At 55.5% G+C, this 26,361-nt stretch overlaps 10 protein-coding genes across 10 annotated transcripts; 5 read left to right on the top strand and 5 right to left on the bottom strand.

Annotated features, from left to right (window-relative positions):
* Positions 1-1,112: 1,112 nt before the first annotated feature.
* Positions 1,113-1,679, top strand: W97_01096 (uncharacterized protein; the record flags this gene model as incomplete). Its single annotated transcript, XM_007779005.1, has 1 exon — positions 1,113-1,679. The coding sequence occupies one exon, from the start codon at positions 1,113-1,115 to the stop codon at positions 1,677-1,679; it is 567 nt and encodes a 188-aa protein (XP_007777195.1).
* Positions 1,680-2,178: 499 nt separating this feature from the next.
* Positions 2,179-4,018, bottom strand: W97_01095 (uncharacterized protein; the record flags this gene model as incomplete). The annotated part of the gene is made up of 3 exons (XM_007779004.1): positions 2,179-3,596; positions 3,664-3,942; positions 4,003-4,018. 3 exons carry the CDS (start codon positions 4,016-4,018, stop codon positions 2,179-2,181), a joined length of 1,713 nt encoding a protein of 570 aa, XP_007777194.1.
* Positions 4,019-4,639: 621 nt separating this feature from the next.
* Positions 4,640-5,710, top strand: W97_01094 (uncharacterized protein; the record flags this gene model as incomplete). Its single annotated transcript, XM_007779003.1, has 2 exons — positions 4,640-5,099; positions 5,289-5,710. 2 exons carry the CDS (start codon positions 4,640-4,642, stop codon positions 5,708-5,710), a joined length of 882 nt encoding a protein of 293 aa, XP_007777193.1.
* A 242-nt stretch (positions 5,711-5,952) lies between these two features.
* Positions 5,953-6,901, top strand: W97_01093 (uncharacterized protein; the record flags this gene model as incomplete). Its single annotated transcript, XM_007779002.1, has 2 exons — positions 5,953-5,997; positions 6,104-6,901. 2 exons carry the CDS (start codon positions 5,953-5,955, stop codon positions 6,899-6,901), a joined length of 843 nt encoding a protein of 280 aa, XP_007777192.1.
* A 720-nt stretch (positions 6,902-7,621) lies between these two features.
* On the bottom strand, positions 7,622-8,419 carry W97_01092 (uncharacterized protein; the record flags this gene model as incomplete). The annotated part of the gene is made up of 1 exon (XM_007779001.1): positions 7,622-8,419. The coding sequence occupies one exon, from the start codon at positions 8,417-8,419 to the stop codon at positions 7,622-7,624; it is 798 nt and encodes a 265-aa protein (XP_007777191.1).
* Positions 8,420-10,490: 2,071 nt separating this feature from the next.
* W97_01091 (uncharacterized protein) lies at positions 10,491-12,524 on the top strand (the record flags this gene model as incomplete). The annotated part of the gene is made up of 4 exons (XM_007779000.1): positions 10,491-10,643; positions 10,698-10,727; positions 10,788-11,186; positions 11,250-12,524. 4 exons carry the CDS (start codon positions 10,491-10,493, stop codon positions 12,522-12,524), a joined length of 1,857 nt encoding a protein of 618 aa, XP_007777190.1.
* A 598-nt stretch (positions 12,525-13,122) lies between these two features.
* Positions 13,123-14,315, bottom strand: W97_01090 (uncharacterized protein; the record flags this gene model as incomplete). The annotated part of the gene is made up of 3 exons (XM_007778999.1): positions 13,123-13,201; positions 13,302-14,197; positions 14,256-14,315. The coding sequence occupies 3 exons, from the start codon at positions 14,313-14,315 to the stop codon at positions 13,123-13,125; spliced, it is 1,035 nt and encodes a 344-aa protein (XP_007777189.1).
* Positions 14,316-15,587: 1,272 nt separating this feature from the next.
* Positions 15,588-17,486, bottom strand: W97_01089 (uncharacterized protein; the record flags this gene model as incomplete). Its single annotated transcript, XM_007778998.1, has 2 exons — positions 15,588-17,199; positions 17,431-17,486. The coding sequence occupies 2 exons, from the start codon at positions 17,484-17,486 to the stop codon at positions 15,588-15,590; spliced, it is 1,668 nt and encodes a 555-aa protein (XP_007777188.1).
* A 3,177-nt stretch (positions 17,487-20,663) lies between these two features.
* On the bottom strand, positions 20,664-21,076 carry W97_01088 (uncharacterized protein; the record flags this gene model as incomplete). The annotated part of the gene is made up of 3 exons (XM_007778997.1): positions 20,664-20,687; positions 20,739-20,916; positions 20,976-21,076. 3 exons carry the CDS (start codon positions 21,074-21,076, stop codon positions 20,664-20,666), a joined length of 303 nt encoding a protein of 100 aa, XP_007777187.1.
* A 1,546-nt stretch (positions 21,077-22,622) lies between these two features.
* W97_01087 (uncharacterized protein) lies at positions 22,623-26,191 on the top strand (the record flags this gene model as incomplete). Its single annotated transcript, XM_007778996.1, has 5 exons — positions 22,623-22,821; positions 22,898-23,055; positions 23,103-23,196; positions 23,246-23,474; positions 23,521-26,191. 5 exons carry the CDS (start codon positions 22,623-22,625, stop codon positions 26,189-26,191), a joined length of 3,351 nt encoding a protein of 1,116 aa, XP_007777186.1.
* Positions 26,192-26,361: the final 170 nt, after the last annotated feature.

Raw genomic sequence — 26,361 nt, 5'->3', positions numbered from 1 at the left:
TTGTTCCTTGCCTTACTTTATCTAATACAAGCTTGCGACTTGGTAGTCCGCTGTGAAGCTAGTAAGGTGTCTACTCTAGAGCGTCTTTCTAGTAGTCGTATCAGCTCGTTCTGTAGCTCGTTGGCAGACCTTCTGGGCCGTGGGAGCATGGCAATGGAAGACTTCGCCAATACAAGTCCATTAACAATCAAAAACAAGATGAGCAACGATGGTTCCAGCGCGAACTTCGTTGGTTAGGTATAGCTGTGTCTTCTGGCCCTTTTTGGGCATTATTTAGATACGTGATGGGTAAACAGGGTGGCAAATGTAGTAGAGTTCATGGAGATGCGACCGTGTCGACTCAGGAAGGCTTGCACATGACCGAACTATCTCTGCACAATACGAAGGACGGGGTTTGTATTGAGGAAGCGGACGCTTGCCACCCTTCATCTGTTATTCGTAAAGCACTACCAAGTGAGTAATCTGATGGAAATTCAAAGCTTCTCATGACCACAGAGGCCTCTAAGGGCTCGATTCTTCTCCCATAATCCCCGAAATACTTTGTTTCAAAACCTCGTGATTGCACGCCGCAAAGCTTCCGCTTCCTCAATACAAACCCCGTCCTTCGTACAAGTATATCAAGCTGTACAAGGACGAGAATCCAAGAGCTACTACGAAACTTGTTCCTCAGCTCCGGCAGCTAAGCCTTCGGTGCGAGGCGGGTTAGCCGTCCACCGTCATGGAGGCGCAGCCCTGAAGGCTACTGGTCAGTCAGCCATGCATCGCCAAGTGCACCAGATTCAGCCCATCTCAGCTTCCCCTCTCAGCCCCAGATCGTGGCAGAGCCTGGTAATTTTAGGAGTCGCGCTGTGGAGCGGCGCAGTGGCTCAACGCTGAGCTTCACCAACTCGGCATTGAACGGGTAGAGCTCACGGTGGTTATAAGTATTCGGCTTTATCTCTCTTGCAATCATCACTCAACTAAGTGTCCGACAACAGTACAGTTCTACAGTCAATTCATCTCCACTCGCTACCAATCTACGTCCTTTCCATCTCATCAGGCAATTTCCATCGGAGTCGCATCACCAAATAACAAGTCTTTATATTTCTACTTCTCCATTTCTACCAGTCATGATGCATTTCTTCACTTCTGTTTTCGTCGCTACTTGCGTCCTCTCAGTCGCCAGCGCCGTGCCGACTCTCACCGAGCGGAGCTCCGCACAGTGCCCAGGCATGTCGCACCTCAAGCCCGAACACGGCTGCTCCAGCGGTTTCGTCGGCTGCGTCGAGTACGCGAAGGCCTCCGAAGTATGCAACGGTCCTAAGCGCTTCTACAACGACTGCAGCGCGCTCCCCGGCTCCGGCTCCTTCTACCGCTGCGCATCCAACGGCTTCATTGGCTGCACGACAAATGCCAACATCTGCGCTACCTCCTCCGCGCCGCCTTCCAACCCGCCGCCCACTACTGGCAATGCCCCCACATCTCCACCTGCTGCAGGCTGGTCTTGCCCCCCGGGCACCTGGTACGCGAAGAAGAGCGAGTGCCCAAGCGGATTCGTGGGCTGCACGAGCCAGAGCCCGCAGGTCTGCGACAACGGTCCGCAGCGCTACTTTGGCAGCTGCCCGCCGAACCATGGTAATTACTACAACTGTGCCAATGGCTTCGTTGGGTGCACGACCAACACTGCTATCTGTGGCTGAAGCGCGATAGAGATTAAAAGTTATTGGGATGGCCAATAGAGAACTACTACGAGTCCGGCAGCATAGCGTTCGAGGGTTTGGGATCTTGTTAGCATTGCATGGCGTTGGATTTTTGGCATTTGCTTGGAGTCCGGGCTTGCTGCATCCTACTGCGTAGTATTTACCTTCCTTGATAGAGCATTCACTGACATATGATCACAACCCATAATTACTTTATCGCGGCCTCCCTAGCTAATGCTCTTTGTGAATAAGCGCCTACAGCGTACGTTGGAGGGTGCACTTTCGAGTAACATGACTGCGCAAACCTGAACTGACGCTGGCCGTGACAGAACATCCGTGCACAAGAGGTGAACTGCATGTACCAGGACACGTTCTCGAGTCGCCACAGACCGCCCACTTTGGCATCTGTGTCTGCATCGTCAGCGCTGCGCTGATACTCACTTGCCACATGCAAAATCTTTTGACCTCGCTCTACGGACCCGTAACAGCCAGCCTTGGCCTACATCTCAAGCCGCTTAAGAATATGGATCTTCGGCTCCATCTTAACCCTGATCCACCACCCCCTCGTAATAGGACTAAACTTCCTCTCCAGCTGATGCCAGATCCTCCAGATCCCGCGCAGATTCTTCTGTTCGATGCTGCCATCTTCAGCTTGACCCATACCTTCCTCAGTACGCGCGTCCTCGCTAGACCTTTCCGGCCTCACAAGCTCGACTCCTGCAAAGCCGTACACAGTATCCAGCACCTCCCACTTCCCAATCGCCTTCTCCGGCCTCTCCGCCAGTGCGTAATCGAACTGTACCCAAAACGCCGGATTAAGCAGCTTATCCGTGTCGTCTGTCTTGTCAACCAGCAACTTCGACGTCGGCCTCAGCACCCCTGCGTCATCCGACGCCGTCTCAACCGGTACATGCTCCAGGAACCGCGTAAGCCCCGTCTGGCAAGCCAGGTTATCCGCGTGTATCCTCACGACTCCCGTCTCGTTTGCCATGATGGAGTGGAGGCGTATCATGGCTTCGCCGCCGGGGTAGTTCGTGCTGGATACAGCGAGGAGCGCGAAGCTGGCGGCGAAGGACGCGAGCACTGATCCGACCAGCGCCAAAGACAGGAGCCGGTGTGTAGTGCTCTTGGCGCGACGGTCCCAGATCCATGCCGCGCCTGCCGCGGCGACGGCGGTCAGGCCTGGAATGACGTAGATAATGAAGCGCCACTCCTTGTGCGGAAGTAGGGAGTACAGCGCCACGAAGCTGAGGAGGGGAAGTAGGAGACGAGTGCTTGCCTTGCGCGTTGCTGGATTGATGACTGCTACTGGGATGAGCAGCAGATAGGTTAAGGGGTTGAGTAGGAGTTTGGGGACAGCGTTTAGGAAGTAGTAGTGCCATGGGCTGGTGCCCCAGTCGGAAGATTTCCCTTGGATCGTGTTGTACCAGAAGGCTTCGAGTTCGGGCCAGAGGGGCTTGGGATAGGTGCGCCAGAAGAAAGTGTCCACGGGTATCGTGAGCAGGAGTCCGATTGCTAGGCCAGCGATGCCGGGGAGTATGCTAGCGCGCGGTAGTGGCGAGCGGTATATCAAGAGGAAAACGAGAGTGATTGTCCCAACTAGAATGGCGAGCTCTGAGCGGAAGATGACGCCGGCCAATGTGAGCAGGTAGAGGCAAAGCCGCTGATACTTATGGGTCCCATCTCGTACATCGCTTAACGGGTCTCCAACAACGAGGAGACAGGAAGCTAGCGCAACCGTACTGAGGCAAAACGCATACATGTTGGGCAGCGTTCTGGAAGCATAGTACATCACATGAAACTGGCTAGCCTGCAGCAGGACAAACCAGATTCCGGCGGTCTTTCCATACACCTTGGTCGCCGCTCGGCGTAAATACGTGAGAGCGGCGGCATTGAGAAGGCCCAGTATTCCGCGTGCTTGAAAGATAGATTAGCAAGTGGTAAAGTTCTGTGAATTATTAATTCGGGGTCAATGAATTCTTACCCAACAGCTGCGCTTGGAAAGCGGTTCTCAGCCACCCAAGCCAAGGCTTGGAGAGTCCGGCCAGTACCAGAGCACCAACGAACGTTCGGGGAACGGAGCCTGTAAAGGTGACATGGTCGTATTCTTCGGCAAGCCTTAGATTTACGTCTTTTGTGGGGATTCCATACGTGAGGATGTCATGGATTGCTTGGATGTTGAATGATTCTTCGACTTTTGTGAATGGAGCCCAGAACAGATAGATCAGAATGATAGTTGGAATCAATAGCGAAAGCGTGGACTCTATACAGGTTTGGATCAGACACTAAGCTTAGGAAGAGGCGATCGGTATGACTTACTTACCCAGGAGCGGGTTCATGGTGTTTACCGGGCGATGAATTGTCGAATCATCATCTCCAATCAATCGGATTATGTGAAAAGATATCTCGTCACGACCGAATTGAAACCCCCTAACCACTCAGCTATCTAAACAGGCTTCAAAGCACTCTCTCACTGCCTCGATAGAGGGGTGTTGCTCAAGACGAGCTCCCCCTGGTCGAGCCGTTCTTGGCGGAATGCCTTACTAATCCCGCATCTTTCAGACTGCTTGACAGCAATCAAACGCAAAATGCAACAACAGTCATGGTCTCTGTCTTCTCTAGCTGTACCAGGCGTCTTGCTACTGGTGTCATTTCTGGCATACAGCTCCCAGTATCTCTTCCTTAGTCTGGAGCCGCATCCCCTTACGCGGAAGCAAACCATCGTCTTCAATGTCCTGGTAGCATGCCTACTACTCTGCTATGCTCGCGCTTGCCTGACCGACCCAGGCCGTGTACCCAAAGCATGGACAGCAGATGATAGCCAAGAGGAGGATGTATCAAACCCTACCTCCTCGGAAGGCGGCCTGACGAAAGGACGACAGCGATGGTGTCGAAAATGCGAAGCGGCGAAACCACCACGGGCACACCACTGTAAAACGTGTAACAGATGTATCCTCAAGATGGACCACCACTGTCCTTGGACTGTCAATTGCGTCTCGCACATTACGTTTCCACACTTCATCCGCTTTCTGTTCTACGCCGTGGCAGCTATGGTATATCTCGAGTACTTCCTCTATATCCGGGCCGCTGTTCTCTGGAAAGACCGCAAGATGCCGAGCTATCTAGGACCATCTGCGCTTCAATTGGCGCACCTCTTTGTACTCGTTGTTGCCAACTCGACAACGCTCTTTGCTCTGTCAATCCTGCTAGTCCAGTCGATATGGGGACTTGCATCGAACACGACTACGATCGAGCGCTGGGAGATTGAGCGTCACGAAGCTCTGCTTAGACGTGCCAGACACCTGGGAGGGTTTCTGGATGGTCCGGACGGCCAGAGGGTTAGAATTATCAGGCAGGAGTTCCCGTACGACATCGGTATCTGGAAGAACATAAAGCAGGGCATGGGTAGTGGAAATGCATGTTTGTCCCGCGAACAGATCCAAATACTGGGCTAATACTATACTACAGCCTCTAAGCTGGTTCTGGGCACTTGCCCGATCTCTTTCGGTTACGAGCGGATTGCAGTTTGAAGTAAACGGATTCGAAGGTGTGTTAGCAATCCTTCGCTTATCACGCTGCCACGCGGATACTGACCGGTTATTTTGTTAGACCCCTCAGTCACCTGGCCCCCTCCAGATCCCGACCGCATACCGCGCGTTCGCCGAGAATTTAACCCTGAAGAGGCGTTTATCCACAAGGAAGGCTATGTGGACACGTACAACGAAGTCGAAGCATTCCGTCAACGCCAACAGGAGGACCTACAACGATGGAAGCGACCATCAAATGAGGTGCAGAGGCGTCGACCGTTCCATGAGCGCCTCGAGAAATCGGTGGCAGCGGAGGTGGAAGATGGGTATAGCAGTCCTGATGAGCAAGACGGTGCGCCCGGCGAAGAGGCGTGGAGAAACTCCGAAGGTGAACGGCTGGCAGACTTCGGTGTGGAAGAGGACGTAGATTTCTATGACGAGGACGAGGTCCCGTTGGCTGACCTCTTGCGGAGGCGGAAAGCGGCCTCTGTGAAGGGGCAATGAGGTGTAGATCTATTCTAAGTCACTTTACACTTCGATTCACATCCTGGTTATGTGAGATTCCGATCATGTTGTGTATGCTTCCGCACCTTTTGCTGAATATGAGCAGCCTCCGATATCGGCCAAGTATCCCTGACGAGTCGAACCATATATGAACACCCGAATCTAAGTCTAGCACCGCCCATCAAACACCCACTTTTACTCAGTAAATCTTGGTGTCAAGGTTTTTACTGAAACGTACCAAAATGGCAGCCCAACAAGGGAAAGCAACAGATCACTGGTCTTCCGAGGTATGTTATGACAGGTACACCACGTTCCATCTCAAGTCCAATCAGTCCCGCGTCTCCTCTCAAATGCTCTTGTCATCAGTCCTTTCCGTCTCACATACCCGACCAGGCCTACGCCGCCTCCGCCTCCTTCGTCCCCGCCCTCACCACCACCGTCCTCAAGCTCCTCGCACCAGAGCCTACCGACCGCATCCTCGATCTCGGCTGCGGCGACGGCATCCTGACCTCCCGTATCGCTGCCCTCGTTCCCGGCGGCTCCATCCTCGGTCTCGACGCTTCCGCCTCCATGATCACCACCGCCGCCAACTCCTATGCCGCCCCCAACTGCACCTTCAGTCTCCAGGACTGCACCACCATCTCCGCCGAGGCCCCCGAGCTCTGTCGAGGCGAATTCGATAAAGTCTTCTCAAACGCCGCTCTCCACTGGATCTTGCGCTCCCCTTCCACCCGCAAGACCGTCCTCGCCGACGCCCTCGCGGCCCTCAAGCCCGGCGGAACCTTTGTCTTCGAGCTCGGCGGCGCCGGCAACGTCGGAGAAGTTCACGCCGCCCTCATCGCCGCGCTCGTGCATTTCGGCGTCCCGCTCGCCGATGCGCAGGCCGCGAGTCCGTGGTTCTTCCCCTCGGAGACGTGGATGCGCGATGCGTTGATGGAGGTCGGGTTCGTGGTTGAGAGGCTGGAGAGCGAGTATAGGCCTACGAGGTTGACGGAGGGGGAGGGTGGGGGGTTGGAGGGGTGGGTCAGGTTGATGGGGGCGGGGTTTTTGGAGGCTGTGGAGGAGGAGAGGAGGCAGGAGGTTGTGGGGTGGGTGGTGCGTGTGTTGGGGAGTGTGGTGAGGAGGGAGGAGGATGGGAGTGCGTGGCTTGGGTATGTGAGGTTGAGGGGGGTGGCGAGGAGGCCGGTGTGAGGGGGGAGCGGCTAGTTATGTTTATGGTAGTGCCAATTAGATCTTGGATTCGAGAGTTTGCCGGCTTTTTTTCCGTGAAGGAGTGTACAGGTGTGAATTGCGAGCGCCATCGTCGTGACTTGTCGGTCACTGCTAGGAATGTAGAGAGCATTACGTGGTATTTTTAGAACTTGAATCCCCAAACGGCAGTGTCGTGAGGGACTTTCCAGTAAAGAACTGCAATTGAGCATTGCCATTCAACATACGCCTTGCCAAGCAACGCTCTAGGGAAGATGCATACCACATCCGATGCCGGTCACGATGGGGATTCATGCAGTTTGCGCAGTTCTTAGAATTTGGGAGGATGCACAAGGTATACATTGCTCACAGCATGATCACGAGGCATTAGGGCGTGCTTTATGGCTAAGGCAAGTATCATGGGCTGCAGTCAGAGCCTCAGCTCCTTCCGCGCCAGTGGAGTGAAGACTCCTGGGAGGGAAGTCACGATCAGGGAAACATTCTGAAAGCATGCTTTTCTAGAATACAGACCCAAACGCAGCACAAAAGCCAAACCCGAAAACACAGCAACCCATCCCAATGCCGCGAAACGAATACAAGAAGAAACCCCAAGAAACACACAACGCCCTAACGCCACGAAAACAACCCCGAGAAACCAAAACTAAAGAACCCACAACGCCCAAACGCCGCTCAAATCACCAAAAAGCACACCCATCGTCACATCTACAACTCCATCTCCGTCACAGCAGCAAACAGCGGATCCTCGGGCGAGAATTCAAGCTGGTTCCCAAGCGGCGCAATCCCATGCTCACCGAAGAATCCAGAAACCTCCATCCCGTCACCGGTGTCGAAATAGTCGGCATAGCTCTCCTGCACAGCGCTCCCCTGCGCAGCGCTCTGAAAGTTGACGAGCCAGTTCTGAAACGACGCCGACGCCGACGCCGACGCAGCCACCGCGCCGTCCCCAACGACATTCTGCGCCGCGCGCAAAGCAGCGAGGCGGGCGTGGGCCTCCTCCGCGGCCTCCTGCGCGCCATTCCGGATGGCGCTGTAGTCCGGCTCTGGGGGCGTGTTGGGGAGAACCGGGAACTGAGAATCCAGCTCGAAGCCGGGCTGCGGCTGCGGCTGCGGCTGCGGCTGTGGCTGCGGTTGCTGGAGATCGAGACCGCCGAATAATGGCGGCGAGGGGAGCGGCGCCGACATGTCGAAGCCCTGCGTATAATCGTGCAGCAGCAGCGCGGGATCGACCGGATAGTGCTGCTGGGGTTCGGCAGCAGCCGGTTGGTGGTGGTAGGCGGCGGCGGCGGGCGCTTGGTAGTAGGCCATCTGGCCTTCCAGATTCTGGACCATAGGGTCCATTGGCCTCATGGTGAGGAGCGGCTCCGGCTGCGGCGGGAGGACGGGTAGGGCACCAAATGCTTGGTGCAATTGAGCAGCTGCTGCGGCGTGGATCCGAGAGAGGATTTCTTCTGGGATCCAGTAGCCTAAGTTGTAGCACACCATGGTGCACTGACCCGGCATGTTGTCGTGGCAGCACATTTTGAGGTGATGGTGCTGGAGTGGGTGTGGTGGTGGTGAGTTGGTGGTGAGGGGATAAGGTGGTGAAGAAGAGATGAGTGTGGTTATGGAGTATTGATGATGATTGGAGGTGATGATGATGGGAGGATGGAAGTGAAGTTGTGTTGTTGGTGGTGTCTGAAAGTTGTGAAGCTTTGTGCTGATGCAGAGGATTGATGCTATCGCGATTGCTTCTGCTTTCTGTGAGTGTGAAGGGGAGAGATTTTGGGGGGATTGGGGGGATTAAATGGAGTTCGCAATGTGCTCAAATCAATCGTTGTGTCTGTCTGAGCGATTGTCACTCCAAGCTTTCCTTCGAACTGTGGAAGGAACTCTTCACATGATGTAGCAAACACCTATGAAATTACTCTCGTTGGCCCAAAAGGTTGGGTTCCTGAGTACGCTAAACTCCAGGAGGCTGCGAACAGAAAAGTGAGTCAAAACGCCAACAAGCTTTCGCTAGGAGGGCTTGTATCCGTTGGAGTGTGCAACGGTGTCGCGTGGCCCTGCCGGCCTCGCTCCCACTGCCTCCTCACCTTGCGGTCGCTTTGACAAAAAGCAAGCCGTGCTCTTCGGAAGACGACAGTCTCCGCTCTTTCCGCTCCTGACTGCTCGACATGGCCTGCGTTCTTCCTTTTGCGCCCTTACCTGAGCGTATGCGGCAGCGACGCTCGGCGTGAGGCTGTGTCCTGTGTACCTGTCCCCTCCATGACTTCTCGCCTACCGACCACAGGTACAGATAGCAAGGCTCGCTCACCGAAGACGGCGTCCTTTGCTCTCGATGCTCGAGATTGCCTGCGTGCTCACCTTCTAGAGCCCTTACCCAAGTGTGTGCAGAATCTCGCTTGACGACGCCTTCCCATCTCGGCAGCAATGACGCCCCGGCGCCCCGCTCCTCCCGCAAGAGCACGTTACATTACAACGCTTGTCATCGAAGCATGATCCGGCAACACATCTACCCGTGCCAGCTTATGGTTGAGAGAACACTCGGCGAATCTCGGACTTTGATGCAGAAGGCTCGGACAAGAAATATGGAAGCAGGACTCGACAAAACGGAGATAGCGCAGTGTGTCTACTTGACGCTTTGTGCGCGTCACTTACTCGCAGGCCATGTACCACTTTTGCTTGTTCAAAAGGGGCTTAGGGAGTGCTCTTCACTGCTTATTTTACCAGTGCGCTCCACACAAGGGCGCTTTACAAGAGGATTACCATGACGGACTCTGCTTGCAAATGAGGTATCCCATACGCAACGCCCTTAACAGTCTTATGCATGAGTTATGATTTAATCCTTCTCAATTTAACAATCTCGTCTTCTGTTAATCGTGGGCAGGCGTCTTGGCAGGAAGCGTGGAACCATTTATCTTTCTTTTGGAAACGTAGCGTCACAAAAGACATCTTAAGCGCGATGAGCGCATTCCACAAATCGATTATAGCTGAGGTACTAAAGACTGCGGTACTCGTGATAGAGTGTCCTTTCGCAAAAGGGTTCCAGACGTTGAAACGGGGATGGATAAACTACTCTCCGCAGCATGCAGAGGGCTTTTACCAGGCGTCAGGGTTGATTTTACGGATAGATCAGTGGAGAACAGCCCTGGAAGCCAATCACAGCGAGGCGCAGAAATCAAGCCTGGCGCAGGGGACAGTCAAGCCTCTGCCGTTGTGCGGACTGCTCAGAGGGGTGCCGAACAGCGACAACTGATCTGTGCGCACGGCATATATACAAAAGTCCGTCGGCCACCTCAAATTGCAGCTATCTCCATCTTCTGCGCTTCTCTGCGCGAGTTCCACATTGTTGGTGAAGGGCGTGAGCCTCGTGGTCGACACGATGACGGCGCGGCGATTCACGAGGCAGATCTTGCCCCGCGATCGCTCACGCGCGGTGCCGTGTTCCGAGATGCGACTCCTTCCAGCACTTGCGCCGCGGTTGGGACTTCCTCTCGTCCTGTACCAACAACAGTCCTCTTCGCCGTTCGCTGAGATCACTGAGTATTCGCCTTACGACCTGGGCTTTAGACTGCGTACCTAGGAACCTCCAATGTCGTCGGAGGAGAGCTCTACCAGCGATCATGTGGTCATTAAGGATGCGCCAGCAACAACTACAGATGCGGCGGCCGCTGCCGAGAAGCAAACAGAGGCTCAGCAGCCGCGGAGCAGAGCGAAGATAGCACTCATTATGACTGCGCTTGGTGTATGCCCTTGGATCGCTCATACCATCAGAGATCGCCACTGACACGAGATGTAGATGGCCGTCTTCCTCGCAGCGATTGACGTAGTAAGATAGACCCCATGTACCCATCTATATCCCAAGCAATCGACTCACCATCTGCGCCAGACAATCATCACCACCGCCGTCGCTACAATCGCCGAACACTTCGGATCCTCCGCCGGCTATACATGGATCGGCTCCGCGTACCTGCTCGCCTGCTCAGCGTCTACACCAATCTGGGGGAAGATATCGGACATCTGGGGGCGCAAGCCTATATTGCTCCTGGCTAATGTTGTGTTCTTTGTCGGCTCGCTCATTGCTGGGCTTTCCACAAGCATTGGCATGCTCATCGCTGCCCGTGCGATTCAAGGCATCGGCGGAGGCGGCTTAATCACACTTGTCAATATCTGTATCAGCGATCTGTTCAGCATTCGGTCTCGTGGAGCGTACTTCGGCATCATCGGGATGGTGTGGGCGATAGCGAGCGCGCTGGGTCCCATCGTCGGAGGTGCCTTTACAGAAAAAGTGCGTTTTCCTTCTCATGTGTTCTGTTTTATTCATAGCCTCGCTGACGCTCAAAAATTACAGGCCTCATGGCGCTGGTGCTTCTACATCAACCTCCCTCTCGACGGCGCCGCCTTCCTAATCCTCCTCTTCTACCTCGACATCCATACGCCCACAACCCCCTTCTGGGACGGCATCAAAGCGATCGATTGGCTGGGCGCCCTCGCCGTGGTCGGCGGCACGCTCATGCTCCTCTTCGGGCTCGAGTTCGGCGGCGCATCCCACCCGTGGAACTCGGCCATCGTCATCTGCCTCCTCGTCTTCGGCATCCTCACCCTGGCCCTCTTTGTCGTGATAGAGTGGCGCGTGGCACCCTATCCAATCATGCCGCTCGGCCTCTTCGCCTCCCGCTCGAACCTCGCCTGCCTCGCTGTCTGTTTCGTGCATGGCTTCGTCTTCATCGCCGGGTCCTACTTCCTCCCGCTGTATTTCCAGGCCGTGAGGGGCCGCTCCCCGCTCCAGTCCGGCGTCGCCATCCTGCCGACCGCATTATCGCTCTCCTTCGCCTCGGCCCTTACCGGCATCTTCATCCGCAAGACGGGCCTCTACCTCCCGGCGATCTGGAGCGGCATGTTCCTCATGACGCTCGGCACGGGCCTGTTCATCGACCTCCCCGTCGACGCCAGCTGGACCAAGGTGATTGTATACCAGGTCGTCACCGGCATAGGTATTGGCCCGAACTTCCAGAGCCCGCTTATTGCGCTGCAGAGCGGAGTCAAGCCCCGTGATATCGCGACCGCGACGGCGACGTTTGGGTTCATTAGGAACCTGGCTACTGCTGTCTCTGTCGTTATTGGGGGCGTGGTCTTCCAGAACGAGATGCGGCGGCGCGAGGACAGGTTACTACGCGTGCTAGACCCAGCGCTAGCCGCACAGCTAGGCGGCGCAGGCGCGGGCGCCAACGTGGAGGTCGTGAATGCGCTGCCCGACCCTGCGAGAGAAGTGGTCCGGACGGCGTACGCGGAGAGTCTGCAGCGCATGTGGATACTGTATACGGTGCTCTCGGGCGTGGGGCTGCTGGTGGCGTTTTTGATCGCGAAGAGGGTGCTGGGTAAGAGTCATGAGGAGACGACGACGGGGCTGGAGACGGAGAAGGAGAATCGGAGGCTGAGGAAGGAGGAGGCGGAGGAGAAGAGGAGGAAGAAAAACGGCGTGGGCGCGGCGGAGGCGGGAGCGGGGGCTGCGCCTGTGCCTGTGGCGTTGTCGCCGCTGAAGACGGATGATGGGGGTGTGGCGGCGGAGGAGGGGATGCCGGGGACGCCGGATACGGTCTCGTCGGCGAAGAAGGAGGGGGTGTGAGTTCATAACTTTCTTGTCCAGAAATTCCAAGCATCATTGTGGAAAAGGTGGTCTTGTTTCGGATTTGATTTTTGCATTGCATGGGGAAATGGTGCATCAAGATGGCATTGCATGTTCGGATGGAGTTGGGTGGTTTACATAGCATGTGTACAGCATAGCAATTGACAGGATTTGATCTTCTGGGGTATACAAGCATAAAGGTTGTCCCCTGCCAGCTATGAATTCTTCGCCACTTCCCCCGCCGCTAGAGATGGGCGACATTAACTTGGCTGTGATTCTGGCCGTCAACGGAACCAAGCTCGTCAATCCAAACACTCCGGACATATATAAGGGGCGAGAAAGCAGCTCTAGCCAATCCAGCCACGTTTCTATTCAATCCTGGTAATCCCTGTTTCCCTCTTGGGCACGGGGACACAGCCAGAACTCGTCCATCGTCCAGAAAGAAACTGGCAAACGGTTTTCTCCGTTCAGTACCGAGTAGCCCCATTGCTAACACCACCCAGTAGGGAATGGTGGAAATTCCGGCCGCCTCCCTTCCCAAGTTCGGCTCTTCGTCCAGCTTGTTCTGCTGAGAGGCTCTAGCGCTGCCTGATGATTTCTAGTAGAGGCCGGTATCAGTGACGGCGGAGATGCTGTTGAAGAGGAAGAGCTGCTGCGCACCTGTGAGGAATTCTTCGCTGTAGAGAGCGTCAAGTTAGCTTGCGTGGCCTTGGCAGAGACAGAAAGGGGTCCACAAGAGGGGACGAGAAACAGTGTCTGAAGAGAAGGGGCACCCACAAACTCAACGTGATATACCCATCCCGATCCTCGTCATACCTCTTAAACACATCTGTCATCCTCTTCAACGAAATACACGCCTGCACAAACAAATCAAACCCAATGGCTCCTCTCCCCCGATCATACGTCCGAAACAACAGCCCCACAAACTGCCCACTCAGCCGGTACCCAAACGCAACCAACGCCTCGCTGAACTCCGGCAAGCTTATGTTCCCGCTGCGGTCGAGGTCGAAGCGGTCGAACAGCGCACGCCAGGCGGCCAAAAACGCCCACAGCCCGCAGAACTCGTCGAAGTTGATCGTCCCGCTCCGGTCCGTGTCGAACATGCGGATCATCATGCGCACGGTGTGCGTGTCGAAGGGGGACCAGTCGCCGTTGACGAGCGCGCGGCCGAGCTCGTCCTCGGTGAGCTGGCCGCTGCCGTCTTTGTCCACGGCGTTGAAGATGCGCCACAGCGCGTCGCGGTCGTTGCTGTCGCGCGGGGGCGCCGGCGTGGGTGGAGGGCGCGACGAGGCTGTGAGGGGTGGCCGGCCGTGGTAGGAGGCGGGCGGGGGGCCGTGGCCGTAGTCGGCGGGCGGAGGGGGGCTGCCGTAGCCGGCGTAGCGGGGGGAGCTGGACTCGCGCCGTCGCGAGTCGTTTATGTAGGAGAGCGGTGCTGGGCGGTCGGCGTAGCGGTCGCGCTCGTCGCGGTAGGAGGCACCGCCGCCTCCGCCTGCTTGTCCGCCTCCTCCACTAGAGCTGCTGTATGCGGCGTTGGGGCGGGCATAGCGGTCGTCGTCGCGCGGACGGAGGGAGGAGGCCGGGGCGGCGGCGGGCTTGGAGGCGTAGGTGTCTGGGCGGGAGGATGTGCGTGGTGGGCGGGCGGCCTGTTGGGATTGGGATAGGAGCTGAGCGGCCTGTGGGATAGCTGTCAGATCACTCGTAGCTGTGGTGGTGTGGTGGGGTTCAATTTACCTGCTCGGGCTCGGCGTGGGCGGGCAGCGCGTCGGGGTTGTAGCCCTTGTTGTAGGCCATGGTGTGTGAGATGGAGGTTTCTGAGCGTAGGTGACTCGCAGGCGAGGTGACAATGCTATCAAATAGCAAGCTGCAGGGCGCAGTCTGAGGGCAGCCTTGTGCGGCTGGGGTAGTACACGCAGGCGGGCGCTACTGCGGTCATACGGTGGAGGCTCGCTTCGCCGGTCAGTGAGCTCGGTGGAGCTTGATGCTGGGCTGAGTCTGATCTTGTAACGAGAGTCTCGGTAATGGTGATGTTGGGAATGTGGTGTGCGCTTCGAATGCTCGTCCTTCGACTGTCGATGCAAGGCTGCATGGTGGGGTGCGAGGGGTCGTTGTTTGCTGCCGTCTCGGCAAGCTGGCTGGGCTCAAGCAAAGCCGCATGCCGCTGCACGATGGCAGTCAATACGAGACAGAGTCACTGCAGATAATGCTTGTCATGCGGACATGCTTTAAGATTCGGCTTGCGAAAGGGCCTGTCTTGTGACGGAGAGGTGACTCCAAGCTCATTGAGTACCTGCTACAGATCACTAGCTACACCTGACATTCTACTCTGTCACCGCTATATCCGCTCGTCGCCTGACCCTCCAAGCTTAGATCTACGCCTAAGAGAAACAACAATAAGAATGGCGGCCTCGTTGTGAGAAAGGACATGTAGGAGGAAGCCAGAACGAAGACATGAAACGCCTACGGGGTATCCAAAGCGAGTGAAGGTATAAGACCGGCCAAGAGGGGGAAAGTAGCAAACAAGCGGACTAAAAGAACAGCTTAAGCAAACAATTTTTTCGTCTTGGAAGAGGAGAACACCCTAAACACAACCGGCCAGTGGGCTGATGCATACTACATTTCATCGTAAATCGCAGTGATGGGTTGACACTGCAGAATGGTGGTCGTATCGGCAACTTAGTATGAACCTCTAGTCTTTTACGCCAGCAAGACGACAAGGCGCTCGGTGTTCGAAACGGCGAATCTAAACCTCCCGCAGATCCTCCACGATCGAACGTGGCTGGGCGGGCGGTGTGCCCAGGCATACGGGTGCCAGCGGTTAAGGTGGGAGGAGTCCATCGCGGCCTTTAAGAAGGGTACATACTGCTGGGCCTATCATTGCTGCTGGATATATGCATGCCTTGGATTTGGGTGCCTTTGAGGGTGACTGCGACTGATGTTTTCTGCGAGTTTGGAATACGTGTGTAGGGACGCAAACGAAAGATGTGGGGACAGCCCAGTGAACCCGAATGTTCTCGCTACGGAGCTAGGTCGTGGCTCGTAATTCTCATCAGACCCGCCTTCTATTCAGTTTTTCATTCTTTTGTTGGCTCCCCCATCGGAGCCTTCAGACGGCTTTCTCTTCTTGTCGACATCTTCATCTCTGAAGCTCGGTCCGTTGGCAACAACAGGCGTCTGAAACGTCAACGGGCTCGGTAACATGTTGGTATCTCGTCCAAAGCCCCACTCAGGGTAGAAGCTGGAAGGCGAGGGTAAAAGTCCATCAGCAACGAATCTACTCGGCAGCGCAGAGATAGGCGTTTCCATGTCGTTCCGGTTTCCAAAAGAGTTGTGGTTGATGGGTGGCGGAGGTCTGGCGAACGGGTTTATTGGCCCAGTGGCACCTGCGCTGAGCAGCGCGCTGGCGCTTGGTGAAGGTGGGGGCAGAACCATTATAGATGAATGCGAGGCTTCCGTGCTCCTTTGTGGCGTTGAACTGGTATTGGTGTCTTTTGGTGAAGAGCCAGCTGTTGCGCTTCCGGCATCTGAGTGCTCGCTGGGGATTTGTACTTTAAGCCTTGGCCTTTTCTCTCCTCCTATCTGGATGCTGTTCGTCCGTGATGGCGGCGGTATACTGGGTAACGACGAGATCGACGGATTCCGCGACGCTTGGGGCAGGTGCTGTGGCTGCGGCGGCATAGATGATACTCCGTTCATTTGATGCCGAGACATCTGTGCGACATCGATAGATTGCGACCTAGGACCGAACTCCGGCTTAATCGCGGGTTCCATGCGCGCCACTTCAGCTGTGCTAGTGCTTCCCCAGTGCTGAGCGAGCAGTGACCGGCTGTCATCAATAGGCGTGAATATGCTCGATTTCCCCGCTGAAGATAAGGGCTTGGGCTGCGGCAGCGGCGGGCTTTGGAATGTGTTCTGTTGCGATTGCGGCGTTGGCTGCATGGGTGCTGGAGGCCGCTGCTCTTGCTGATGTTGTTGGGGAAAAGCTGGTGGCATGGATTGCCTCCTCTGCTCCTGCAAATACGCTTGCTGCAGCTGTGCATTATTCGGCGGAGGGTGCGGATACTGGAAATGCGGCGGCAGACCAGGCTTCGGAGCTTCTGGCATGCCTTGAGCGGCTTGGTGATTGTATACTGGCGGAATGTATGCATAGTTGGGTTGGGGTTGGGACGGCTGCGAATACTGAGGATGCTGTGGAGGCATAAGATTGGAGCTTGCTCGCCGGATGTGTGTTCGTGACGGAGGACGCGAGATGCCTTGTTGTTGAGGGTGTGGCTGAGGTGAGGGATTGCGTGGGTGGAATGGCATACCGTTCGGCATCGGCGGAGAGGCGGATGGTGTCGCGTTCCTTATGTGCTGATATGGCGGTTGGTTCTGGAGATGAGGAGGCATCATCGGATGATCTGGAGGTGAATGGGAGTTCGGAGGCGGCGATCCCATGTCGTCCATGTCTTCATCATCGTCATCCATGTCCTTCTTGCCCATGAAGTCCTCCGGCCCCTTGTGTTCGTGTGCCCCGCCATAGTATTGATATCGCCCAATGGTTTCGTTGATGTCGCCCGACGAGAACTCATACAGCTTCTTGTTGTGACCGAAGATGATAACAGCGACATCGACCGAGCACAAGACGGAGAGCTCGTGCGCCTTCTTGAATAATCCGCCTTTGCGCTTGAGGAATGTCCTATGATGCAGAAATTAGCCGCTGACAACACTGGAAAATCGCTCGGGATGAATGCATTAAGTCTCAAGACTACAGAGAGCGCGCTTCATGTACAATCATTGAACGTGACAGCTTCGCGGTGCGCTTTGAGTGTTCTTGACGCGACGTTCAAGCCTACCACGAACAGATCTTGGGTCTGCAACGGGCCGCTCTCTACGTTCGCAATGTGGGGCGAGTCGACAAAACACGTACACTGATCTATTTCTATCATCCTTAATGGCCTTGATCTCAATCTTTCTTCGGCCCATCGTTGGCAGCGCTATGCGACGACGGCGCGCATCAGTTGACGTATGTTAACCGGAAGTGTGGTCGTGCGGTCGTGATGTCGGTCGGGAATGGCGACGGTGGGTATATCAGGCGTCAACCGACCGGTTCGCGGTGAGTAGCCTGGTAGAATGGACTCTGTTCCAGGGTCGATACCAACGGCCGGGTAGTGGCGACGAGATAGCGGCGTGTACCTGTAGTAATATGAAATGCCGGCAACTGATGGCGCTGCGGATGCGGCTCCCAGTGGTCTGGTGCGGTTTTCAGACCGGGCGGGTCGAGAGCTGGGCATTTTCGATTCTAAATATGGAGTCCTTAACGTCTTTTAGCCGGGATATTACCGCATCGTGCCGCGACGGTCGGTGCTTGGCTTAACTGCTCCACGATTTTGGGGCCTTTCCTACCTCTTCCTCACTCCTAGTCCCTGATTCGCTGTCACAGACGCTGCTTTAAATGAGCTTTACGAGACAATCTCTAGTGCCCTTCGCGGAAAGAGAGGCTCTCCACATTGCCACACAACATGCTGTTAGGAGGTAAGCTCTAAAAGAGATGCTCGCGGAAGTACGGACGAACAGGAACGCGTGGAGAATCTTCAGCAGCCCGTCAACGGAAGTAAAAGACACTGCCAAAACACCGTCACAGGTCAAGGGGACGTTTGACATGCCGCGACTAAGCCTTTGCGCAATTCCACCTAATTGGCAAAGTTGAGCTATTTTAAGGGCATTTGTCTGTGCGCGCTTCAGCCTCCCCGTCCCGTCTCTTGACCCTTGGATTTTCAACCAACGGCCGCGCTTGTGGCAGACCTCATCTCGAGTCTTCATGCGGGGCTTGGGCATTGACATCCGTCTGTCCTGCTGCTGATTGAGTGTCGGGATGCAATGGTGATCGTACCTGCATCTAGGCAGGCTACGCCTCCTTATGGCAGTCTGCCATTGAATGACGGAGACGGGGAGCTTAACGCTCCTCTCCATCGTTATCATTGTTCTTGAAGCGGCCGGTATGGTATATGAAAGAGCTCTAGAAGATGTGAGTGGCATGGGAAGGCGACTTGCTGTGTCTAGTAAGAGGCTTGAGTGCTCCAAGCTCTTCGACCATTTTCCAGTCAGCAACGCCAGTTCGGGCTCCTGCAGCGTGAGGTCAAGAAACCGAACGTGCTTGTGTCCAACCACACTTCTAGCAGTTTGGTTCGAAGCGAGAGCATGGCAGCGGACACAGCCTCTTCGGCGGTAGCTTGAGTTCGTGCTACGGCAACCCAACTCGCGAGAGCAGCTCCTTGCTACGTCTTTGGTAGACTCCCGAGATTGTACAGCCAAAGACATTTCGAAACGCAGTTTCTTACTGCAGCCGGCGAAATACAACGACCGGTTTCTTCGGAAGAGACACCGTTTCTGTGGAGCACCGCGGCTGTGGCGCCGATCCGGATGCGCGATGCACGCTGCCGCGAGCATGGCAATGTATCTAAACATAGCACAGCACAGGTGTAGATCTTTTGCTGCGCACTCGAGTACTCATGCACTAAGTGCCTTTCGAACGGCTGTTTCTGCACAGCCAGTGGGTTTGACAGATGTCGTCAGAGGTTGTAGCCGAACTGCAACCAACGAAGCAAGGGGGCATCGCGCATACTAGGGACAATGGCACTTGCTTGCACAGCCTATTCCAGGATGCAGCGCAGGGACGCAAGGTATGCATGGTAACCAGACAGTTGCGAACTGTGTCACATCGCCAGCCGCAAGAGAGGAAATACCAACGATTACCACAATACTCCTGATCATCCGAACGTTCAAGCAATCCAGCGTCTGAGAGCATGGCTGATAAGCTCACGTCCAAGCGGAATGAAGCCTCGCGGCCCCAGATGGGAGGAGGGGGTAAATGCACCACAGTGATATTGCTCGGAAACGCATGACTGCGCCATTGAAAGCTACTCGTAGCTCTGGAGATGGATAACCCTCAGGCACAGTTCGCCAATTAAAGACACCCCGGGTGATCGACGCATTGCAGAGCTACGCTGCTGAACATCTTTCGATCCCTTTTTCATGGAATTGGTCTAGCTGCGCTACACCTGAGAAGATCACGAGTCCAGTTTCATCATGGATGTGGTACTGAACAAGCTGCAGCAAGATGCGGTAACGAACTTTTCAGATCACCTTTGGACCACCTTAGAGCTCATTGTTATCTGCCGCCGAGCATCATGCTCAGCTGCCTCAAGCTCTCAAGCGCTCATCTCGTGGGCATCGGCACATGAAGCCTATAGACCCAATCCGCCAAGTGTGTGATTGATCCCCACCTCACCCTGACTACGTGCAGCTCCCTCGCTCCCATTCTAAAACGGCTTTCCACAAAGTTACAAAGGGCGGCACTTAGAATGCCCAAACCAGCTCAGCAGGACACAGTTGTATACGCACCACCTCCGGAATCTTACGGCGAGCATCAATTCACTGCCTCCGGTGCGATCACCTCCACAATTGGCCTCGCAGCGAACACCTACAGATGACATGCTCCCAAGCCAGCTGAAGGATCTCCCAGCGCGCCGAAGAGTTATTCGAAAACGGGGAAGCGTACATGTTAACGGGAGGCTGAGATGTCGTCTATGAGGGGCTAAGATGTCGCGCACAAGAACAAGTACTCGACGGAGAACGGCATGAAACGTAATGCGCTTAAGGCTTTACATCGTTGCGGACTACAGTCTACAGGCGCAGGCTTGCCTTAACTTGAGGTGAAAGCGGTTGACCTCTCTAACGTGCTCAGGGCCTTGCACGATCACAGACGACGTTCCATAGGCGCAGGCCTGCCCTTGCTTGAGACCAGAGCTGCTTTTCTGCAGATATGTGTTCCAAATGATAATTGCTCCGGTTGACAACTAAGACACAACGAACCGCTTCTGGCTGGAATATTCACTGGAAATGCGACGGGTTCTCCTCACTCCCCCACATATACTGGCACCTAACCACATGCGAGCCGCCATCTAGGTACTCTGGTTGTTGAGGTTCGCTCTCACATGGAGTTATGTAAGTGCGAGGCATGCTCTTATGAGAATGGGGTGTGAGTTGTTATCACTAAACTCTGTGTGCGGCTGTTGCGGAATTACTTGTATTGTTGCTTCTGCCTGCCTGCCTGCCTACCTGCCTGCCAAAGCAAAGCGGGCATGATAGCTAGGTTTGGGATCATGCCTTCTGTGCATCATGTCCCTACATCAAGGTAAGTGTTGCATGTTCAATCGCCAAACGAAGAATACTGACCCAGTTCTTCAGAGACTTGTACGACTTGCTGTTCGAGTCCTGTTTCGCCTTCTCCTCCTGCGCCAAGTGACGCTTGCAGTAAGCAACCACCTTGCGCATGTGGGCAATGTCTTCCTCGTCGTAGCTGTCCGGGTCCTTGTTTGGATTCTTCTCGAGGATCTTGATGATCTTGCGTCCGCTGGTCCGTGTCAGCCAGACGACAAGTCCACTGTAGAACTCTGCAATGCGCGGCCGCACCTTTCATGGCCGATCGTCTCGCCGGAGCCATCGTCTTTGCTCCAGCCAGCGCCGACGGACTCTTCGCTGCCGAGCCAGTCCTGCAGCTCGCCCGCGGTCATGTTGACGAGCTCGTTCCACTCCCTGTTGCAATTTCAGTACGGCCTACAGGCTTGTTGCATGACGCTCTCATGCCATACTCGATAACGGTTTCCTTGTCCTTGACCATTTTGCGAGGTGTAGCTGAAAACGCTCTTGTAATCTGGACAGAACGAATCGCTAATATCAGTGGACTGCAATGAAGTCTGGAGAGAGTGCAGATGCGAGCACTGCTTGATGAAGACAGATGTTGGCTGGATTGAATGACATCACGACGTTTGAAGCAACGCCCGATCACGTGAACAGCGTTGACGCGCCGAATTGCGAAAGCATCTAGGCGCATGTTAGGAAGCAAACTAAGGTCAATAACTAGAAGGATGTCGCACAGCAAGAGAGCGATGTCGTTGACCGTCGTTTTTCGTGTGCCGTGCCGCCAGATCCTTAGTTCGTCGAAGGGGGCGCCAACCGTTGGCTGAAGGTTCAGATAGAGGAGATGAAGCAGACGCTCGCTCCGGCAGCCCCCCGTTGCTGATATGCCTGTGGCCCCATGCCGGGTTGTCGGCGTCAACAGAACGCTCTGTTTAGTGAGGCGCATTGGTCATTGAACCATGATCGAGCGAACACGCAATGAACTTCTGAGTTTAGGGGCAGTCGCAATCACTCATGGCCCTGGAGATGCCCAGGAGAATAGAATGGTCGTCCTGTCAAGATCGACGAGCCTTGCCGCATCTTGCTCTAGCGGTGGATCCCATTGGCACGGATCAGGGTCCACTTAAAGCCGGCCGGTAACTTTTGATTAGCGTTCCGTTGACAGAATGGTTATGGAATCTCGACGTTTGACGTGCCCTGATTCGCTGCCGCTCCTTGAAACGATGTGCGACTGATGTGTTCGCCGCTGTGGGGAGGATAGGGCCGTTTCAGATATGCAGCGCAGGCTCGCTGCTCTTTGGCTGGACGCCCAGCAAGAATAGAAAAATGGCGGCGATCGGGGCGAATTTGTGGCAATGGTGATGTGAGCTGTCGTGGACATGGCACTCCTGCAAAGTTTGGGCGTGGCTGTCAGGTAGAAATCAAGAACCAGGGTCACCTCGCTTCAGCTGAGATTCGTTATTGACCACGAGCATCCAAGCTCCTGAGCTCATTTAACATCCATGGGCCTCGCTCTCCTCCCTCCTGAACATCCACCAATTCACTAACTCTCCAGCCCTCCATCCTGCTCGTTGCCGTCGACATTCCTTACGCAACCTGTCGCTCGACCGTGTCAGACATATCCAGCTTGCGACACTTGGGAGCTGCACGATCGGCCTTCGGCAACTGCTCCTGTCCTGACAGCGGGAGACGCGGCGATCGACCTCATCCCTGCGTGTCCGAATATCTTCAGGGTCCTGCCATTGATTGATCCGCCTCGAGTTCAACCTGCATCCGTACCCACTGATGCGCTGTTAATTCAGATATCGCTTCGAAAACCGTTTCTACAACGCGTTCCCCACCGAAATCATAGTGTTTTTGAGCCAGCGGATGTTCCTTGGGTACAAGTAAACAAACCGCGCACACAGCTTGGCCTTCGCCATGCCGTTCTTCTCCAGAGTCTTCAAGCATAGGGACGGCCCACGAGCTTCTTCGAAGCTCGACAAGCACGCCAACGGGAACGACTCGGCTATCGCTCTCCCAAAGCCACGATGGGAAGACGCGTGGTCACGCAAGGAGGTTGCCCCGGAGGAGATCCAGGAATTAATCCACGTGTGCACCCAGGAAATGAAGTCCAGAGGTATGTTGGCCCCACGAATGACGCTGAAGTCGCGCGGAGACGCTGGTGTGCGCTTCAGCTAACCCGTCATTCCCAGCCCTCGACATGCCATTCCTTCTGTTACCGTTCCGACTTCACTCCGACCCCAGTGCTGCTCGCAGCTTTATCCGGAATTTCTTCAAGTCCTCGTGTGAGCGGACCGCACTATGCACCGGCGCTGGCCTGCGCCACGAGCTGCGACTAACGGAGCCCATGGTAAGCTGATAACCAACGCATGAACAAGCGGCCGCTGACGGCTCTAGGTGCTCTGCAGCATTATGAAATGGTGCTGGAGCAGAATGCCGCAAGGCGTTGTCACGTGGGATGCATACGAGATGTTCAAGATGGGCGAAAAAGGTCAGTCACTGGGCTCCAATCTATGCGGTAGATGGCTAACGTATCGCAGACTCCAACATGGCTCGACACGCCTTCAATGCCTTTATCCCGATTAGCGTGGACTCCGACGCCCGAAAAGAAATCATATTCGACTTCTTCGATCTGCTGGCTGCCGTGGCCGCAAGAGGGAAGACCAACGGCTTGGGCGGCAGGAAATTGTCGCGGATGGCTGGATGGTGGGCGTTTGAACACTCGGATGGAGGGAAAGGGTTTGATGGGGGATACCGATCCTGGGCAAGGTAAGCTGTCGCATCCACGAAGCTCGACTCTTGCTGACTGGCGTAGTGCCGCTGATGCGACGAGCCACTTGTTCTTCGCCTACCTCCGTTCTCTGTCGCCAGATTCCGTTACTGGCGTTAGTGGCATATCCACGTTACCGCGCTCACTCCAAGCGCTTCTCTCACAGACCGAGTACCCTCCGGAAACTCCAATGCTTATGCAGACGTCAACGACAAAGGTGGTTATGATAGTGGATCAGGTGTCTCCGACCCCATTCGCGCTGCTGCGAAGGGCGAAAAATTTCGCATATCGCGATGACGACCAAGTCCTGCAGCAATTCTCCGCTTACGATGACCCTATCAGAGCACTCAGTGACGAATGTCGCCGCGTGCTCAATTGCATTTCCAACACAAATCAGTCCGTCAACGTCAACAACGACAGTGCTTCTGGTGTCCCGGATGCTTCTTGGTCCCGCTTCGAAGACATGGGCTTCTCGGCTGTTGACGATGTAAGCAGTATCGGCTCTAACGGATCCGGATTTGGCAGCAAACAGAACGGCATGCAAGGTCTTCGATCAACCCCAGGTTCCCGACCGGCTGAACTTGGACGCCCCACCACTCCATCTTGGGCTGACTTCCTGTCGTCCGGCTTCGTAGAAGAGAACGGTAAACCTTCGCCCGCTCCTTTACTGCTTCCTCCGGGCAAGGTGCTGCCTCCGCTAAGCGTCTCACGTGTTCAAAGCTCTCAGTCAGTGCTTAGCAATGTGACGCAAGACAGCAGTCTCGAGCCAGGCGAGCTTGCCAGCATCACCCAGTTCGAGCTAGACGAGACATTCTGGTGGGTCTGGATGACAAGCTTGGCCAACGAGGAGTCGACTGAACGGAAAGCCGTATTTGGTCGCTGTGCTCTTATCGAAACTCGCATTGGCGGCGGTAAGTGGCTCGTCATGGAGGAGCAGGTGAAAGGAGCTTCCCCAGGGCCGGAAGAGGGCGCTTACATCGCGGAGAAGAAGGGCCGCTTCAGCTTCACTAAACGTGGCCGTCTGGGACGACGCAAGTCGACCGGGAAGAAACCTGTTCCGAAAGTGGAGGAGCCGTACAACCGGACCAACGCCAGCACCCCAATGAGCAAGACCAGCATTGGACCTGACCAGCATGCGAGGATCCAAGCCGCTGCGGCGGAGCTCGCGCGGAAGCAAAGGGAGCAAGTCGCAGGTGCCGAGGCTCAACGTCGCGGTCGGACTAACGATGAATCATACGATAAGACCACCAGCGTCATGACACTGCAGCCACTCTTGAACGACGAAGCTGGCCTGGCGATGAAGTGGGCAAGAGAATTCGATAGGGGTGTCATACGGGAGAAATACCTAGGGGACATCAATCTAGGCGCAGGCCCATCAAGGGAGAATGTCTACGCGGGTGGCAGCACAACTACCCTGCCAAAAGCTAATGGTATTCTATCACCCGGGTTGCCTAGGGAAATCTCAAACCGCGATCTACCCTCTTTGCCCGCAGAGACGGAAATGCGGACACCAGACTCAGAGGTGCCATCACCACCACCAGCGCCCCTACCGGTTGCGCCGAAGTCATATGACGTACAAGCTCTCAGGCTCGAAGCCGCTGCTGTTACCAAAGTACCAATCCCGATGGTCACTCCCGTGGCTGACGATAAGGCAACTCCCATAGTCCCTAGCCCAGAGACCAGCCCGATTATGGAACAGCATCCGGCCTTCAGACAGAACGTGCCCGAGCGGAGACCAGTCGAGTCGCCTAGAGCAAGCACAACAGACGAGCCGGTCAAGCGGGCGTGGGAGTCGAAGTCTTCTAGCCCAGAAGCTGCGATTAACAAGGAGCCTCCGCCGCCGAAGAAACTGGCGAAGACACAGGGCGCCGTTGGATTCAAGAAGATGTTTGGAAAACCGAGAGGTGATGGAATGGACCGTCCACACGCTCAGCAGCTTACTACCGTCCAATCTGGTCTTCAACCGCCTACGACGAACCTTGGACGCCGTATGTCGGCGCTTCGAAAGAGGCCTCCGCCATCTCAGCAAGCCGTGCAGCCGTCTGTTGAGATGGTTGCCGCCAAAGAGCCTGCATCCTTAGTGGCTGCCGAGCCAATTTCCTCCGAGGTTGCTGGGCCGAGCCCTCCACCCGCGTACACACATACACATGATTACGGCTATCCAACTGCTCCAGTACCTGCTGCTCCTGCACCCGCTGCTACCGTACCTGCCGCACATGAGCACTATGAGCCCGAACAGCCAACCACTAAATTCAACCAGGGCCCTCTAGAAGACATGCCCGCGTACGTTCCAGATGCCGTTCCAGAGGAGGCAGCCAGGCCACCGTCGCCGCCGATACAATTCAGGACACGAGCTGCGGCCGCGCTTTACCAGAATGCACACCCTAGCCAGGCCGACCTCGTTGCAAAAGGGCTCGAAGTAGTTCAGGACGATGCTTCGGAGACCTCTGTAGATCTTACGCGCTCAGTCTCGCCAGCACAGGACAGATGGGCACAGATCCGAAAGAACGCTGCGGAGCGCGCGGCCAGGATGGAGGAGGAGTCTAAGCGGAACAACAGCCAGATCAATCTTGCGAACGGCACCACTGAGGATCCTGACACAAGCGGCGAAGAGACGATAGAGTCGCGTGTGGCCCGCATCAAGGCTCGCGTTGCTGAGCTTACTGGCAATCCGGACGGTCAAAGCCCTGTCGCCGCACCAGTCAGGCGGTATTAGTTCAATGTCCCGGTAAGCAAAAAAAAACATGTTTGCGGAATCGGAACGACCACTGACGGAAGGCGTTCGAGCAGACTTTATGCCGCGCTTTGATTTTCTGTGTTGGCTTTATGCTTGTTACTCAAGTACCAGCCCGCGCTGTCTAGAGTTTGGCGACCACGATACCCGTA

Source organism: Coniosporium apollinis (genome assembly GCF_000281105.1).
Source record: "Coniosporium apollinis CBS 100218 chromosome Unknown supercont1.4, whole genome shotgun sequence".
In the NCBI taxonomy this organism is placed as follows: domain Eukaryota; kingdom Fungi; phylum Ascomycota; class Dothideomycetes; genus Coniosporium; species Coniosporium apollinis.
Note: the sequence above shows the minus strand (reverse complement) of the source record. Positions and strands in the feature narration are given on the sequence as shown.